At 37.7% G+C, this 18,505-nt stretch overlaps 1 protein-coding gene across 4 annotated transcripts in view; it reads left to right on the forward strand.

Annotated features, from left to right (window-relative positions):
* The window catches only part of HMCN1 (hemicentin 1), a 538,929-nt gene that overhangs the window by 222,682 nt on the left and 297,742 nt on the right, over nt 1-18,505 (forward strand). For 3 of the 4 annotated variants that reach the window (XM_019976773.2, XM_070768574.1, XM_070768576.1), the window contains exon 11: nt 2,321-2,596. In XM_019976773.2, coding sequence (XP_019832332.2) covers nt 2,321-2,596 — 276 coding nt within the window. Of the gene's footprint in view, nt 1-2,320; nt 2,597-18,505 lie in introns of those variants that run through there. The other variant, XM_070768575.1, reaches the window with a different exon arrangement.

Consider the following 18,505-nt stretch of genomic DNA (forward strand, 5'->3'; position numbering starts at 1 on the left):
TTATCATCTCCAGATATTTATGCAGCAGTGGTATTGGATGTCATGTTTAAGAGCTCTTCTACCCCTGGATATTAGTAGAAAACTGGTGTTTGACATACTTGAATGTATATTTGAAGAGGAAATAGAGTCTAAGGCAGATTATGCAAGCGAGAAAGTTATCAGGGAGTTTTCTACGGAAGAGCACCCGTGAAGGAGTGCAAGAAATTACATCGTGATGCAGTCACAACAGAGGCCTCAGCGGATCCTAACGGGGGCTTTGATGCTGGGATGGCCTTGAATCGAGGCGAGAGAGCTGTGTGTTTTTCCTTCATAAAGTGGTTACCAGAAGTGGGCTGCAGTGGAAAGGGAGCCTGACCGAGCATGTCAGCTCTCTTGGCTCTGAGCTCAGTAGTCAACAAACAAGAGTAGTTAGGGAAATGAGTGCCTAGGTTCTTGAGAAGGATCTGGGTGAGCACCTGGCATCCCCTGTATGCTGATAATACAGGATTTAGTTTCTAAACATCCCTAGTCTAACTGAAGAAGGTTGTTTAAAAAGAACAACAACAACAAAGGAAGGTACACAACACATTTTGTGGTCTTCAGGAAGATTTTGATCGAGTGTTAACACCTATTCACAAATGCTCACTTCTGGGTCTTTGGTCTATATTATCTTGTATGCTACAATCATAGAGCCTTGGCGCTAGAAGGGTCTTCTGGATTACCCAATTTAATCATCTCATTTTTCAGGTAGGGAAACATTGTGAATATATTGCCTTTTCTAGGGTCATCCAGGTAAATTGGGATAAAATTAGGCAGCCTATGTTTACCAGATTCAGCAGGTAAAAATAAGGATGCCCACTTACATGTGACTTTCATATAAATATGTCTCAAAATATTTCATGAGTTACAAAAATATTATATATTATTATATAATAATATATAAAATATCTTATATATTATAAAATAATATTCATTGTTAATCTAAAATTCAAATTTAGCAAAGCATCCTGCATTTTATTTGTCAAATCTAACTAGAATTCAGTCAGACCTTTCTCAGTTTCTCATATACTCTTTGTAACTGATTCATTAACTTTTCATAAGAGGTTTTAAAAACATAGCAGAATGGTAAAAATTACAGATTTTTTAAATAATTTAAAACAGCATATATTCCTCCAAAAATGTTTGGAAAACAAAGATAAATATAAAGGGAAATATGAAAAAATATACATATTTCCTTCTCTCAGAGATAACCACTATGGTTATCTCTGTTTTTGGCATATTATTTCCAGGTTTGGGATTTTAGGCTTAAGATACTCATCTGTACTTATATACAGTTTTGAGTAAAGTTGGGTCTTGAATATCTGATCTTCTTTCACATTTCAACTGAAACAGACACATGGCTTTCCAGCTAGTTTTTTATTGCTGTGATTGCTCAATAATGTCTTGGTATGGCAGGTTATTTTAAAGCTTTTGGGCGGAGTGAGCTTTACAGGGGCATTTAGGTTTATCCTCAGACCTAACTAGAGCAGTATGTGATTTTCTCTAGAAATGCTGGTTAAATATTTAATTGGTAAATGGCTTTTGGCCACATCTGAAATGAGCATGCATCACTCAGTGCCTCTTGTGTGCTTGGTCCTGTGTGTAGACTTTTATTAAAAGTCTATCCCGACTGTTAACTTGAATTTCTTAGACATTCTGCTGCTTCTGAGGGAATATTCATTTTACTCTGCTGTTGCACTGTGTCTTAGTGAGGTGATAATCTCTTTAAAGGTGATGCCATTGTATCTTTGCCATCTCTCTCATCCTTCATGTGCTGTTTTCTTTAAAACACTAAATAAATGGTTTTAAATTTAAAAATCCATAAATGGCTATTTTCTTCAAAATTTGACAGATTCTGCAATACTAAATCAGCATAGTCATATCTTTTTGCCATGCCTCTTTGATGCTCACAGCTGTAACTTATAGATTTGAGTTTTAGTGTACTGTGGTATGTAAACATGCATTTGAAGCATTTTTCAACTAGATGATAATGGAATTCTCCAGGCCAGAATACTGGAGTTGGTAGCCTTTCCCTTCTCCAGGGAATCTTCCCAACCCAGGGATTGAATCCAGGTCTCCCACATTGCAGGCAGAGTCTTTACCAGCTGAGCCACAAGGGAAGCCCTCTTGATCACTTGATCACCCCATTTGTATTAATGAATAAGTTCTGTTGTACTGTGTCTTTCCTACCAGTCTTTCCTACCAGATATTCAATACATTCTCATTAAAATTTTAAGCCACCTCTATGAGTGAGTAAAATGACTTCTGGATCTTTCAAGTGGAATCTTCTCATTTCCCACAGAGCCCCCGCCAGTCATCCAAGTGCCTAGTAATGTTACCGTCACTCCTGGAGAAACAGCAGTTCTGACATGCCTTGTCGTCAGTGCAGTGGGTTACAATCTAACCTGGCAGAGGAATGACCGAGATATCAGGCTGACAGATACAGCAGGAATGAGGATCTTGGCTAACCTTTCCCTGGAGCTCAGGAGTGTGAAATTCAGCGATGCAGGAGAGTATCGCTGTGTTGTTTCCAACGAAGGAGGATCATCGACTGAGGCTGTTTTCCTCACCGTGCAAGGTAAGTCCTGACAGTGACTTCTGAGTCATGGTGTCTTTCTGTTTTCCTTCTTTGATCTCTATTCCCTTAAATTGTCTATCTGAGGGTATCTACCCAAACAATTACAGTGTTGAAGAATAGAATGCTTGTGGACCTTGAGGGTATGAAAGTGACTAAGCTGGAAACTAAAACAAAATCCCATGGACAGAGGAGCCTGGTAGGCTGCAGTCCATGGGGTTGCAAAGAGTCGGACACAACTGAGCGACTTCACTTTGACTTTTCACTTTCATGCATTGGAGAAGGAAATGGCAACCCACTCCAGTGTTCTTGCCTGGAGAACCCGAGGGACGGGGGAGCCTGGTGGGCTGCCATCTGTGGGGTCACACAGAGTTGGACACGACTGGAGCAACTTAGCAGCAGCAGCAGCAGCAAATAGTTGACCTTAAACACAGTTAATCCTAGTAATTGAAGACCTTTATTTTAAGGGAGTAGAAATAGAAATAGTCTCTGGATGATTTAATAGGTTTAAAATTTCTTATCTATTTTGTGAACTTGAAAAAAAAAACCTTTTAATTGGTAAAAAATAAAAAGCAAAGTTCCCAATTTGAGTGCATTATTTGTATATTTAATTTACTTTTATGGTTTTAATTAAGTTTTAAGATGTTTCCTATCAAGGTGAAATTTTATTGAAACTTTAACAGAGCTGTTTTTACCTTATTTATCTTAGACGCATATGCAGACACACACACACAAAGAAGCTAATGATAAACCAATCTTAATTGTCTGTATAGACTAAGGTGTTCAAATAGCTCAAAGCACCGGAGATTGAACCCACACTCCCAGCCATGGAAGGCAGTCTTAACTCCTGGACCAGCAGGGACGTCAATGTGGTCTGCTGCTGCTGCTGCTAAGTTGCTTCAGTTGTGTCAAACCCTGTGCGACCCCATAGACGGCAGCCCACCAGGCTCCCCTGTCCCTGGGATTCTCCAGGCAAGAACACTGGAGTGGATTGCCATTTCCTTCTCCAGTGCATGAAAGTGAAAAGTGAAAAGTGAAAGTGAAGTCGCTCAGTCATGTCCGACTCTTAGCGACCCCACGGACTGCAGCCTACCAGGCTCCTCCGCCCAAGGGATTTTCCAGGCAAGAGTACTAGAGTGGGTTGCCACTGCCTTCTAATTGCTACTAAATATGTATGTTAGTCCAGACTAACAAATGAAGATCAGAAGCTATTCCCAAGTATCTCTTTCAGTAGAATCCTATTTGGCTTCTAAATGTCTCTAGAGTCTTAATGTAATGAGCAACTTACTGTTGGCAGTTTTATACTGTTTAGCTGAAAGGTTCAGTTGCTGCCTTAGGAGAGTATTTTATTTCAAATCCTTGATGTGGGAGACTGATTGCCTCAGAATCAGGTCTGGCTACTTGGTTATGGCACTAGAAATAACTTTATAACATGCCTCACTGGGTTATAATGTTGTTGTTTAAGAAACTTACCACCAAGTTTCTTGGAATGCTATTAATGGCAAAAAAGCAAAGTGAAACTACCGTGAGACTTAATAAAATGCTTGACATCTGATTCTGGTTTTCTCACTGGTATTTGAGATATACGCTGCAATCCGACTATATGACTGTGCGTCTTTCATTAGTTAGTCGATCTGCTGAAACCTCTGGGGGAATGTTGCTTTTGTAAATGGTTCACTGCATTTCCAGGTGGTAAACGGCCTAAATATTTGAGTCAATCCAAGTAGTAACTTTAGTTACTAGAGTTTTGGAACTATTTTTTTTTTACCAAACTGATTATTTCAGATAGGATACATGGTAATGGACTTCTGAAATATGACCTTGGTTCTTTCCCTGATGTTCTGTTACAATGGGATTTTAAAAGAATCAGAGCCGTCCTTGTTTCTCCAGGTCAACTGTTTAGTCCTTTAGTATTGCTCAGTCAATTTGAACATTTATGGATGTTCTCAAACATTTATGGATGAAGACTTTTCCAAGGAACTTTTTAAAAAGCAGATTTCTTACTTCATGCCCAGAGATTCTGATTTCACAGGCCTGGGTTAGGGCCTGGAGATCTGCATTTATAACTGACCTCTCAGGTGGTTTAATGGACAACATTTTCCAAAACAATATTTGAATCTATTCTAAAGTATGAACCTATGACATAGAAATGCATATTTTTAAAGGAAACCCTAAAACTTTTATCTTCTTTCTGGTAAATAGACTTATTGTAACCTAACAATTTAAGTTCTGAGGTTAGATGTCATAAAATATACAAAATATAAATACAAAAAACATATGTCATTATATGATTACTGGTTAGCTTGTATAATCTCTGTCTGCATGCATGCTAAGTTGCTTCGGTCATGTCCGACTCTTTGTGATGCCATGGATTGTGGCCCACAAGGCTGCTGTGTCCATGGGATTCTCTAGGCAAGAATACTGGAATGGATTGCCAGGCCCTTCTCCAGGAGATCTTCCTGTCCCAGGGATCAAACCTGGGTCTTCCACATTGCAGGCAGATTCTTTACTGTCTGAACTACCAGGAAAGCCCCTATGTATAATCTCTAGTGGTGTAAATCTGTTTAAAGGCATTATTTTTTGGCCTGTCTAGTTGATCTTGAGTTTGAGTGAACAATTTTGATGAAAAATTAGGTTTTAAAAATCTAACAAAACTATATTCTAGAATTTGATAGCACTGTCTATTAAAAATAAGACTCTAGCTTTATTATGCCCCCTGATTATTTTCTGCTTGAATACATTATTGAAAAGCAGTGGATGGTTGATGAAATAAAGTGCTGTACCTAGGATTATAATTCATGAGAATATAAGATGCTTGCCAACCATTGACACTGAAACATAAATTGTAAATTAATTTCACTTTTATGCAGTTACATGTTTTAAAAAGAATAAATCAAAAATAGTTCAAGAAAGCTTAAAAGATATAATAGCTACTTGGATTGAATACACACTAGGAATATTTTTCTTGCTTGCAGAAGAATCAATAGCTCAATTTATAACCTCATTTATCTTGCTCTGCCTCCACAGATCTGTTTGGAAACTTTTATCTGTAATACTTTTAAAAGTTAAACATCCAGACTTTAAAGTTTTGGTAGTAGTTTTATGAAATGTAATTAGCAAGAATTTTCTGGTTAAAAATAGCATATGTCTAGCTACTGCAGCCTTTTCTCATTAACAATAAAATATAAAGACCCAAAAAAGACAAAACTGAAGAATACCAAAAACCAGTTTCAATCTACAGTGGCAAAAATTGGGGGAGGGATTTTATATATTACATATCAAGATTGGTGTTTGTATAAATGAATTCAGTGGAATGAAAATTTCAATTGGTGGTCCATCTTTTTTATGTCCACATGAAAGCAGAGAGGATGTATCTTTGTTTCTTCATTTCTTAGTTTGCTTCAAAAACAAAATGTTACCCTTGAGGAAGCCAGCATTTAAACCTATCAATAGCGATAACCAGCTAGTTAAGAAAACAGTAGGACGAAAAGTGGGCAGGAAGCCTGGCTGCTGCTGCTGCGTCGCTTCAGTTGTGTCCGCCTCTGTGTGACCCCAGACTCATCGCAGAGCTCTGAACTCTGCCCCCTGCTGTACTGCGGGTTCCCTGCGCTGTACTGCGGGTTCCCACTAGCTGTCTATTTTGCACATAGTACTGTGGATGTGTAAAACCTAGTCCTCCAATTCATCTCACCCTTCCCTTCCCCCCAGGTCTACAGTTCATTCTCTACATCTGTGTCTCTATTCCTGCCCTGAAACTAGGTCCATCTGTACATTTTCTAGATTCCTCATTCATGTGTTAATTTATAACATTTGTTTTTCTCTTTCTGACTGACTTCACTCTGCGTGACAGACGCTAGGTTCATCCATGTCTCAACAAATGACCCAATTTCATTCTTTTTTATGGCTCAGTAATATTCCATTGTATATATGTACCACATCTTCTTTATCCATTTATCTATTGACGGACACTTAGTTTGTTTCCATCGGAGAAGGTGATGGCACCCTACTCCAGTACTCTTGCCTGGAAAATCCCATGGACAGAGGAACCTGGTGGGCTGCAGTCCATGGGTCGCTAAGAGTCGGACATGACTGAGCGACTTCACTTTCACTTTTCCCTTTCATGCATTGGAGAAGGAAATGACAACCCACTCCAGTGTTCTTGCCTGGAGAATCCCAGGGACGGGGGAGCCTGGTGGGCTGCCATCTCTGGGGTAGCACAGAGTCGGACACGACTGAAGCGACTTAGCAGCAGCAGCAGCAGCAGTTTGTTTCCATGTCCTGGCTACTGTAAATAGTGCAGCAATGAATATTGTGGTATATGTATTGGTTTCAATTATGGTTTTCTCAGGGTATATATCCAGTGGTGGAATTGCTGGAAAACAAATTTATGGTTATCAGGGAATAAGGGAAAGGGAGAGAGAAATTGGAAGATTGGAATTGACATATACATGCTACTATACGTAAAATAGATGGCTTGTAAAGACCTACTGTATATGATAGGGAATTTTATTCAATACTCTGTAATAACCTACATGAGAAATGATCTAAAAATCTAAAAAAGATAAATATAAATATGTATATGTATAACTGATTCACTTTGCTGTACACCTGAAACTAATACAACATTGTAAATCAACTATATCCCCATAAAATTTTTTTTAAAAAAAGAAAGTGGAAAACAAAAGAGATCAGCTAATTACCTTTCCCTAAACCCTTGCAGGTCACATTACCTAGAGTCAGCCACTCAGATGCTCCCTGTGGGAATTTTAATTTTTACTGAGACCATGGACATTTATAAGGCTTCAGTTTTGGCAGCATCATAGGATTTTGAGTCCAACAGCAGCAGAAGTAAATGATCCAGTGGCCTTTTTCCATCACTTTAATTTCCCTCACTGACTGTTAGGTTCATTATCAATTTATCAAAAGAGCCTTGAAAGGAAATGCTGATCTCAGAACCTGGCTGTCAATCAGTTCCACTAATGAGCATGAGAGAATGTGAATGGGTTGATATCCTTATTTCATTGTGCAAATTCCTCGCTCTGGAGGTAATAATGTAACTAGACACAGGAGATTTTCCCAAAAACTCTGTTTACCTCAAGCAGGGTTTATCACAAGATTCAGAAGTACAGCTGTGCAAGCAAAATAACAAACAAAGAGAAGACATTCATAATTATGCTCGGAGGACAAGAATCTGGATTGATACATACATAAATGTGATTGTTGGTGTCAATGCAACTATAAGCAACTTTTTAACTTTGCTGTTCTGTACTTGAAAAAAAAGTAATGGAGATGAATTTTCTTAAAACTTTGTATAAACAGGATTTTGAAAGTTTTGAAAATTCTGGTGTTAATTGTATTAGGGAGATCAAATTATATGTGAATAATATATTTTCTTTGTTTCTTTGCTAAATATTCTATGACTTTGCTTTATAACTTTTATATTTAAAATAATTAAGATAAAATTTAGAAAGTCAATAGGAGATAATGTAAAAATAGGGAATAGTTGAGAAATTAGGAAATAATTTCTCAAAAAAGTGTCATTAGAAGTTTTGACAGTATAAAAAATCATATTTAAAAGCTTATGGGTGTGGAATTTTATAGGATTATATCACAGAGTCATCTATTTTAAATAATTTCTGAACCAAAATGAGGAAAAGCAAAAGGAGAAATGAAGAGTATCAATTGATAATTAAATTAGGTTTTCTTATAATGAATAGCCCAGTAAGGGAGTCTTGAAAATCCCCTTATATTTCCCCTTTGCATTATTTTCACAGGAGTACATTTTGATTTTTAGAAGTCTGAATCCATGTTTGAATAATAAGAATTGAATTTAATTAGTTCATCTGTTTTCCTAGACATTTCAGTACATTGAAATCTTCCTAGTTAAGCTTTTATTTTTGGAGGTTGACCTGAGACACATATATGTCTGCTTTAAATACTAGTGCCATAAATTGTTCTCTTAAAACTTCCAAATCATTACTGGTTGTCAAAAGTTAAGTTTATTCAGTTCCTTCATTCTTTGATGTCTCAGTGTGAATCAGCACACATGAGTAAGATGCTGTCTTAAAATACTAGGTTTTGGTGATTTCTGTACTAGGGATCTTATAAAGAGGATGTTTCAGGTTTTAAGATTTGAAGGAAAATATTCTAGGGGTATTTTACATCATGTATTTCCTGCAGTGAAATCCAAGGAATATGTAGTTTTCCTATAGAAATATTTGTTTTCCTAATTCTTTCTATGCTGACTGTAAACTTTATGAAGAGAAAAGTTTAATATTAACTTCATCTGATGAATGTATTCTACTGACTCCATGGTTAGGGGCAAACTTCTGTTATAATATGATTCAAGTCCATACAGTTAAAATGTAAAAAAAAATTAATATTGCGCATTTCATTGTTTTTGTCTTTCATGCAAGGTATCTATATCTTGCATAGATCTTATACCACTTTTTAAAATTTGTTATTTTTTAAACTTTTTAATCTGTACTGAGGTTTGGCCAATTATTAACAATGTTGTGATAGTTTCCCGTGAACAGCAAAGGGACTCAACCATACAGATACATGTATCCATTCTTCCCCAAACTCCCATCCCTTCCAGGCTGCCATGTAACATGGAACAGAGTTCCAGGTGCTATATATGGTGCTTTTTGGTTATCCATTTTATTATAGCAGTGTGTACACGTCCATCCCCAATTCCCTAAATATCCCTTTCCCCATCCTTACCTGCTGGCAACTGTAAGTTCGTTCTCTAACTCTATGACTGTTTTTAAAGTACGTTCCTTTTTATCATTTGTTTTTATAGTCCACATATAGGAGATGTCATTTGATATTTCTCCTTCTCTGGATCTCAGATCACTTTAATTGCAGATAGAAAGAACCCTATTTCTCTAAAACTTAGAAGACAGAAACTTTACTGAAATGTTTTTAAGTGGAAGTTATAAGGAAGTTTAAAGAATTAGTTATTTGCATTATAAAAGAAAAAGAGATGTGATGACCTAACAAATACTTCAAGTATATGAGAAATTATTATAAAGAAGTTTTACACCAAGGACATGATAATTTTGAGCAAAACTAGACCATGGGAAAAAAATGTATATTAAGCCAGACCTGATGGATTTAAGTGAGCTAGAAAGATGTCCAGATGTCAGGGAGGTTAAATGATGGAAGCTAATATCTTTTACAGTGCAGGGACTGTTGGATGAGAGGACAGATGAATCAGCAAGCACTTCAATCCACTAAATTATCCAGATGAAACTACAGACATTTTAAAATGTTTGAGAATTTGTGACATACATTATATCATCTAACTCTCACATGTTGTGTGTATTTGTATTGATATCTGTATTTTACCCATAAAGATGAAGAGCCTCTGCGGAGTTAGTGGTTTGCCCTAGGTTATAAAGCCAGCGCATGGCAGAGCCTAGATCTGAACTGGGTCTTTCCATTGTTCTGCATAATATATAGAAATGCCTGTGCGTGCAGTTAACAGGCCTAAGGCACAGGAGGGTAGAAGAAAGTTTAAAAATAGAGAAAGGATTCTTCAGTATCTGTAGGAAATTGAGTACTGAAGTAAAATTTTTTAAATAGAAAAGATACAAAGTGTCTATAAATTGTTGGCACATGAGTCACAAATAGCTGGAAATCTAAATCTAACTAAAAAAATGAAACAGTTTAGTGACCCTTTTGACTTAAGTTCTGGTAGAGTGGCTGGTAAGGAACAGCCTAGCGGAGAGAGAACTGTGAGTATGCACGCAGAGAACCTGTAAGATGACTAGGCTGTAAGCTACATTAGGGCACGGCCCAGTTTTCTTCAGTTTTGTGTCTTTGGTGCCTGACATAATGTTAATTTTTTTATTGATGTATAGCTGCTTCACAGTGCTTGTTTCTGCTGTCTAGCAAAATGAGTCATCCACACGTATGCATGTACCTCCTCTTCCTTGGATTTCCTTCACATTTAGGTCATCACAGAGCGTTCGGTGGACTTGCCCCGCAGTCTGTTCTCATTAGTTATCTAGAACACGTAGTATTGCACACGTCTGTGAGAAGACTGAACGAGAAGCAGAGTGCTTAGTTAGGTGAAGAAACTATTGCCAAGTCTGAAAAATCCTTTTGTCAGAACATGTACTAACATTTTATTTGATTCTGATTCCCTTGAAACATTGATTAATGTTTCTTTGAATTATTTTATGCATTAAGAATTCAACTAAAGAGAAAATTCTGTTTCTAATTCCCTTGAAACATTGATTAATGTTTGAGTTAATTTCTAAATTAAGAATTAAACTAGGAAAATTCTGTTTCTAAAGTTTAGATATTTATAATACAGGAGAAACATAATGACTTGCTATTTTTATACATGAGGAAGGAGCTTTGGTAAATAAAGATGGAATTAGAACTAATGCACGAAGTGGGAGCACTTGCAGGCATATCTGTAGAAGGGTGTGATATGTTAGGGGCGTTTGGCTATTGTGACTACAAAGCTGATCACTATTATATTGATGGGATCCTCATGTATGCTATTAATTTTCCCATCAGTTGCTCAGTCATGTCCGACTCTTTGCGACCCCATGAATTGCAGCACGCCAGGCCTTCCTGTCCATCACCAACTCCCGGAGTTCACTCAGACTCACGTCCATTGAGTCGGTGATGCCATCCAGCCATCTCATCCTCTGTCGTCCCCTTCTCCTCCTGCCCCCAATCCATCCCAGCATCAGAGCCTTTTCCAATGAGTCAACTCTTCACATGAGGTGACCAAAGTATTGGAGTTTCAGCTTTAGCATCAGTCCTTCCAAAGAACACCCAGGACTGATCTCCTTTAGGATGGACTGGTTGGATCTCCTTGCAGTCCAAGGGACTCTCAAGAGTCTTCTCCAACACCACACCTCAAAAGCATCAATTCTTTGGCGCTCAGCTTTCTTCACACTCCAAATGTCACATGCATACATGACCACTGGAAAAACCATAGCCTTGACTAGATGGACCTTTGTTGGCAAAGTAATGTCTCTGCTTTTGAGTATGCTATCTAGGTTGGTCATAACTTTCCTTCCAAGGAGTAAGCATCTTTTAATTTCATGGCTGCAGTCACCATCTGCAGTGATTTTGGAGCTCAAAAAAAATAAAAGTCTGACACTGTTTCCACTGTTTCCCCATCTACTTCCCATGAAGTGATGGGACCAGATGCCATGATCTTTGTTTTCTGAATGTTGAGCTTTAAGCCAACTTTTTCCTCTCCTTTCACTTTCATCAAGAGGCTTCTGAGTTCCTCTTCACTTTCTGCCATAAGGGTGGTGTCATCTGCATATCTGAGGTTATTGATATTTCTCCCGGCAATCTTGATTCCAGCTTGTGCTTCTTCCAGCCCAGCGTTTCTCATGATGTACTCTGCATAGAAGTTAAATAAGCAGGGTGACAATATACAGCCTTGACATACTCCTTTTCCTATTTGGAACCAGTCTGTTGTTCCATGTCCAGTTCTAACTGTTGCTTCCTGACCTGCATATAGGTTTCTCATGAAGCAGGTAAGGTGGTCTGGTATTCTCATCTCTTGAAGAATTTTCCACAGTTGATTGTGATCCACACAGTCAAAGGCTTTGGCATAGTCAATAAAGCAGAAATAAATGTTTTTCTGGAACTCTGTTCCTTTTTCCATGATCCAGCGGATGTTGGCAATTTGATCTCTGGTTTCTCTGTCTTTTCTAAAACCAGCTTGAACATCTGGAAGTCCACACTTCACATATTGCTGAAGCCTGGCTTGGAGAATTTTGAGCATTATTTTACTAGCGTGTGAGATGAGTGCAATTGTGTGGTCGTTTGAGCATTCTTTGGCATTGCCTTTCTTTGGGATTGGAATTAAAGCTGACCTTTTCCAGTCCTGTGGCCACTGCTGAGTTTTCCAAATTTGCTGGCATATTGATTGCAGCACTTTCACAGCATCATCTTCCAGGATTTGAAACAGCTCAACTGGAATTCCATCACCTCCACTAGCTTTGTTCGTAGTGATGCTTTCTAAGGCCCACTTGACTTCACATTCCAGGATGTCTGGCTCTAGGTGAGTGATCACACCATTGTGATTATCTGGGTCGTGAAGATCCTTTTTGTACAGTTCTTCTGTGTATTCTTGCCACCTCTTCTTAATATCTTCTGCTTCTGTAAGGTCCATACCATTTCTGTCCTTTATCCAGCCCATCTTTGTGTGAAATGTTCCCTTGGTATCTCTAATTTTCTTGAAGAGATCTCTAGTCTTTCCCATTCTGTTGTTTTCCTCTGTTTCTTTGCGTTGATTGCTGAGGAAGACTTTCTTATCTCTCCTTGCTATTCTTTGGAACCCTGCATTCAGATGCTTATGTCTTTCCTTTTCTCCTTTGCTTTTCACTTCTCTTCTTTTCACAGCTATTTGTAAGGCCTCCCCAGACAGCCATTTTGCTTTTTTGCATTTCTTTTCCATGGGAATGGTCTTGATTCCTTTCTCCTCTGCAATGTCACGAACCTCTGTCCATAGTTCATCAGGCACTCTATCAGATCTAGTCCCTTAAATCTATTTCTCACTTCCCCTGTATAATCATAAGGAATTTTATTGACTATGCCAAAGACTTTGTGTGGATCACAATAAACAGTGGAAAATTCTGAAAGAGATGGGAATACCAGACCACCTGATCTGCCTCTTGAGAAATTTGTATGCAGGTCAGGAAGCAACAGTTAGAACTGGACATGGAACAACAGACTGGTTCCAAATAGAAAAAGGAGTACGTCAAGGCTGTATATTGTCACCCTGCTTATTTAACTTCTATGCAGAGTACATCATGAGAAACCCTGGACTGGAAGAAGCACAAGCTGGAAATCAAGATTGCCGGGAGAAATATCAATAACCTCAGATATGCAGATGACACCACCCTTATGGCAGAAAGTGAAGAGGAACTCAGAAGCCTCTTGATGAAAGTGAAAGAGGAGAGGAAAAAGTTGGCTTAAAGCTCAACATTCAGAAAACGAAGATCATGGCATCCGATCCCATCACTTCATGGGAAATAGATAGGGAAACAGTGGAAACAGTGTCAGACTTTATTTTTCTGGGCTCTAAAATCACTGCAGATGATGACTGCAGCCATGAAATTAAAAAACGCTTACTCCTTGGAAGGAAAGTTATGACCAACCTAGATAGCATATTCAAAAGCAGAGACATTACTTTGCCAACAAAGGCTTGTCTAGTCAAGGCTATGGTTTTTCCTGTGGTCATGTATGGATGTGAGAGTTGGACTGTGAAGAAGGCTGAGCGCTGAAGAATTGATGCTTTTGAGGTGTGGTGTTGGAGAAGACTCTTGAGAGTCCCTTGGACTGCAAGGAGATCCAACCAGTCCATTCTGAAGGAGATCAGCCCTGGGATTTCTTTGGAAGGAATGATGCTAAAGCTGAAACTCCAGTACTTTGGCCACCTCATGTGAAGAGTTGACTCATTGGAAAAGACTCTGATGCTGGGAGGGATTGGGGGCAGGAGGAGAAGGGGACGACAGAGGATGAGATGGCTGGATGGCATCACTGACTCGATGGACATGAGTCTGAGTGAACTCCGGGAGTTGGTGATGGACAGGAAGGCCTGGCGTGCTGCGATTCATGGGGTCGCAAATAGTCGGACACGACTAAGTGACTGATCTGATCTGATACCTGAATGGACTAGTGGTATTCCCTACTTTCTTCAATTTAAAGTTGAATTTGGCTATAAGGAGTTCATGATCTGAGCCACAGTCAGCTCCCAGTCTTGTTTTTGCTGACTGTATAGAGCTTCTCCATCTTTGGCTGCAAAGAATATAATCAGTCTGATTTCGGTGTTGACCATCTGGTGATTTCCATGTGTAGAGTCTTCTCTTGTGTTAGGTATATTTTTTCCCAAATGATGAAATCAATACTGAAACATACAAAGTGCCTTGACTAAAAATACTAAAAAGTATCTCTCTTGTCCATTCATTCATTCTTGTATTCACTGAAAATTTGTGCTAGTCATTCCGCTCCCTGCCAAGAATATAAATGAAAAGAAAATGACATCCTTCCCTTTAGTAAGTTCAAAGTAGAAGAAAGGTTATAAGTAAATTTCAAAAATATTTATTACCCATGTGGATAGGAACTGCATTCTTGCATACTGGATCCTTGCATACTGTCTCAGTAATGAGTGGAGTTTGAGAAAGGTTTCATTCAGGAGATGGTGTCTGAAGTATCTACTGGGATATGAGTCAGTATTTGTTAGGTAGAAGTCATGAAAGCCTTTCTAGATGAACACTACATGCACAATTCCATGGAAGAATGAGGACACAGAAATATGGGCTTGCTGAGAGTAAAGGCAAGGCTGAATAGGTAGTTGTTTTCCCATGATGGTGCGGTTTTTCTTTTTCCTGTCATCTTCAATCATCTTTTCAGTATACACATAGAAGAATTATTTAGGTTTTGGGGTTTTGTGATTTGGTTCAGCAAAAGACAAAGTAATTGAGAAAAGTGTTTGTAGTGTGTAGTGATGCTCTGTGGAGTTTAGGCCAGATCAAGAAAGAAGAGAGGGTTAAAGGCATGGTCTGATAGATTGAAATAAAAAAAGAAGGTTCAAAGGAGTTGAGGCCATGATGAACTTGGTGAAGGGAAATGTGGGAGTCAGGAAGTGACAGCTGGAAGGATGGGAGGTTGTGACTCAAATTGGACTCTGGAGACCAAATGTTCTTCCAATCCCATTGTGAGTTGCTTTCCTGATAAGATAAGTAAGGTAGCAAATGCATTTGTCTAGCAAAATAAATGAATTGCCAGATTTTAAATTTTTTCCCTTCAAGAAAAATGCTATGTAGCTCCACTTTCATATGCTTTTGATTCTGACTGTTGCGTGATAATTTGTAAAATAATCCCTTTTTTGTAAAATGGGTAACCACATTTTTTAAAAGCCTTTTTTTTTTTTCAGAGCAATTTTAGCTTCACAGCAAAATTAGAAGGAAGGTACAGAAATTTCCCAGATGCTCCATGCCCCCACATATGCATGACCTCCCCCATTATGAACATCCCCCACCAGAGTAGAAGGAACATTTTAACAAGTGATGAACCTGGGTTAACACACCATAGTCATCCAGAGTCCATAATTTACATTAGTGTTCACTTCTGGTGTTGTACACTCTGTGGGTTTGGCAAACGTTTAGTAATATGTATTCATCATTACAGTAACCATGCAGAGTATTTTAACTGCCTTAAATATCCTCTCTGCTCTGCCTGTTCATCTGTTTCTCCCAGCTCCTCAACCCCTTGAAACTACTTGTCTTTTTACGATCTCTATACTTTTGCCTTTTCAAAATGTCGTATATTTGGAATCATTCAGTAGGTAGCCATTAGTGACTGGCTCCTTTCACTAAAATTCCTGCATGTCTTTTCATAGCTTGATTGCTCATTTCTTTTTAACACTGAAGAATATTCTATTGTCTGAATAAACTTTTGATAGTCAAAAGGTATTCTTGCCATACTTTATTCTGAATTAGGAGTTCTAAGTACAGTAAGTATATATAAAGCTTTAATAGTATCCTTCTAGATTCTAAAAAGTAATAACGGTAATTATGATTTGCCTCTCCCCCCCACACAAGTTAAATGAGACTATATTGATATGTCTAAATTTGGCCTTCCTCTTTACTTTGGAAATTTTGTGACTGGGGGAAATTGTTATAAAGACCCACTAAAGAAAAGGCAATGCCACAGGCAATGCTAATTATCATTTAGTTGAAGATTTTCTAAGAAAAAACTAAATTAAAAATTCTTTCTTTCTTATGAATCATATTTATTATCTTAATCTGTTTTGGCTAATCATCTGAAGAAGCTCCCGAATTCATGATTTCTTGTGGTTGTTGTTAAGGAAAGAAAAAATATAGTATTAAATGGAATTAAGGATAATGTGTAATAATTTTACATTAGGAATCATCTAAAATGGGTATCAAGTCAGCAAACATTTGGTACATTTACATATTCCTGTATTTTATATTGGAAAAATAAAAGTTGTAAATTTTAAAGAAGTCTTGATGCATGTATATGCCATGAAGATTTTTGTCATTAAAAGAGAATGTGACTTAAATTTATCATTGCTTATCTCTGAAATTATCGCCTTTCTATTTACAAATTTTTATTTTTATTTTATTTTTTACTTTTGGCTGTTCTGAGTCTTTGTTGCTGTGTGCAGGCTTTCTCTAGTCGTGGCGAGTGGTGGCTGCTCCTCTTGTGGTTGTGTGGGCTTCTTCTTGTGGTAGCTTCTCGTTTCGGCTCAAGGATCTCAGCAGTTGTGGTGCGTGGGCTTAGTTGCTCCATGGCAGGTAGGATCTTCACAGACCTGGAATCAAACCTGGCTCAGTGGTTACTGGACCACCAGGGAAGTCCCTGCCTTTGTCTTATTCCCTGAATTTCATAACCACACTGGGATATGGGTGCGGAATATTTCACAAATCTAGCATATAGCTGCCAATATTTAGTCTTCACCTGTTTGAACTGAATTAAGCTAAATCAGTGTGTTTTACTGCTGTTGTACCCACCTACTGATAAGTCATTGAGTTAGTGACCTTCTCTTGAGATTTAATATTTTTTCTCTAGTCCAACACTGTCCACAAAAACTTTTTATAATGATGGAAATGTTGTGTATCTGTGCTGGCCCACATAATAGCTACCAGCTGTATGTGGTAGTAGAGTACTTGAACTATGGCTAGTGCACCTAAGGAGCCTGTTTGTGAAATTTGATTGAGCTTTAGAATTTTTAAATTTGAATTTAAATAGGCATGTAGATAGTGGATACAACTCTAGTTTTTCTGGAGGAAAAAAGGCAGATAGAGGAAGAGCAGAAATTTAGGAAACTTGTTGCTACTGCCATGTAGAATAACCAGTATCATAATTCGTTTGAGTTACTGCCATTCAGCAATAATTCTACCATTTTGGAAAAGTTGTAGCCAGGCCTTCATATTTCCATTGATGAGATTTCATTTGAAACTGTTGCATTTGACTCCATATCTTTGGAATTTCAGTACTCTTGACTCATTGCCTACAGGTCTGTTTTGTTTGTTTGGCTGACTTCTTAGTTTTAAATTTTCATCCTTTGCTTTTTGAAAAGAATCCCTGGCCACTTATGCAAGCTGACTAATAGTCCTGAAAAAACTTAAAAATCTTAATATATATTCCATTGCTGTTTCTCCTCATTGAAGATTGAGGACAAGTTGAGTGAACATGCATATCTATCTACTTTAAATCATTCTTAGAGACATTGTGTTAGTTTCATTATGAAAACTTCACATTTTAAAATTAGTTACCACTAAAACTAGCTAGAGTTATCTTCCTACTCAGAAACTGAAATAATAATACATTTTCAAACAATATCAATATGTTTTAAATAAATGAGCTGTATAGGTAGGTATGCATCTTTTAGAATAGGACACAGCTGCTAACTACAGTTCTCAGCACTCCCAGTGAGAGTCATTATGTAACCTTTTGAAGCTAGTTTTTTCTGTAGTAAATACCGATTTTTAGAAGGGTCATAGATTCTGTAAAATACATTTCAGGCTGTAGGACTCCATGGAAATGGAGTTCAGTAATTAAATACTAATTACCTTCCAACTTCTCATGTAGCATGGCTTGATGTTAAGTCATGCCAGTATTTTAAGGGAATATATTATTCACAAAGAAAAATAAACTGGGGAATAGTTGTAAAACAGTTTTATTATGTGTTCAGAAATGCAAGACAATTAAGTGGTTGGACTAAATGTAGGTTTTAATTATCTCTAAAATGAGGATCTTTACTTAGCTTTTCTTGTGAGACCTCAAGTAAGAAAAGAAACGATACCAAAAACTAGTTAACGGAGTGTATTTCTTCTCATCAGAGTCTTAATTCCTCATGACGTAAGGTTATCGTTAGGAACATTTAGAAGTTTGGTAATC

This window comes from Bos indicus, chromosome 16 (genome assembly GCF_029378745.1).
Source record: "Bos indicus isolate NIAB-ARS_2022 breed Sahiwal x Tharparkar chromosome 16, NIAB-ARS_B.indTharparkar_mat_pri_1.0, whole genome shotgun sequence".
Classification (NCBI taxonomy): Eukaryota; Metazoa; Chordata; class Mammalia; order Artiodactyla; family Bovidae; genus Bos; species Bos indicus.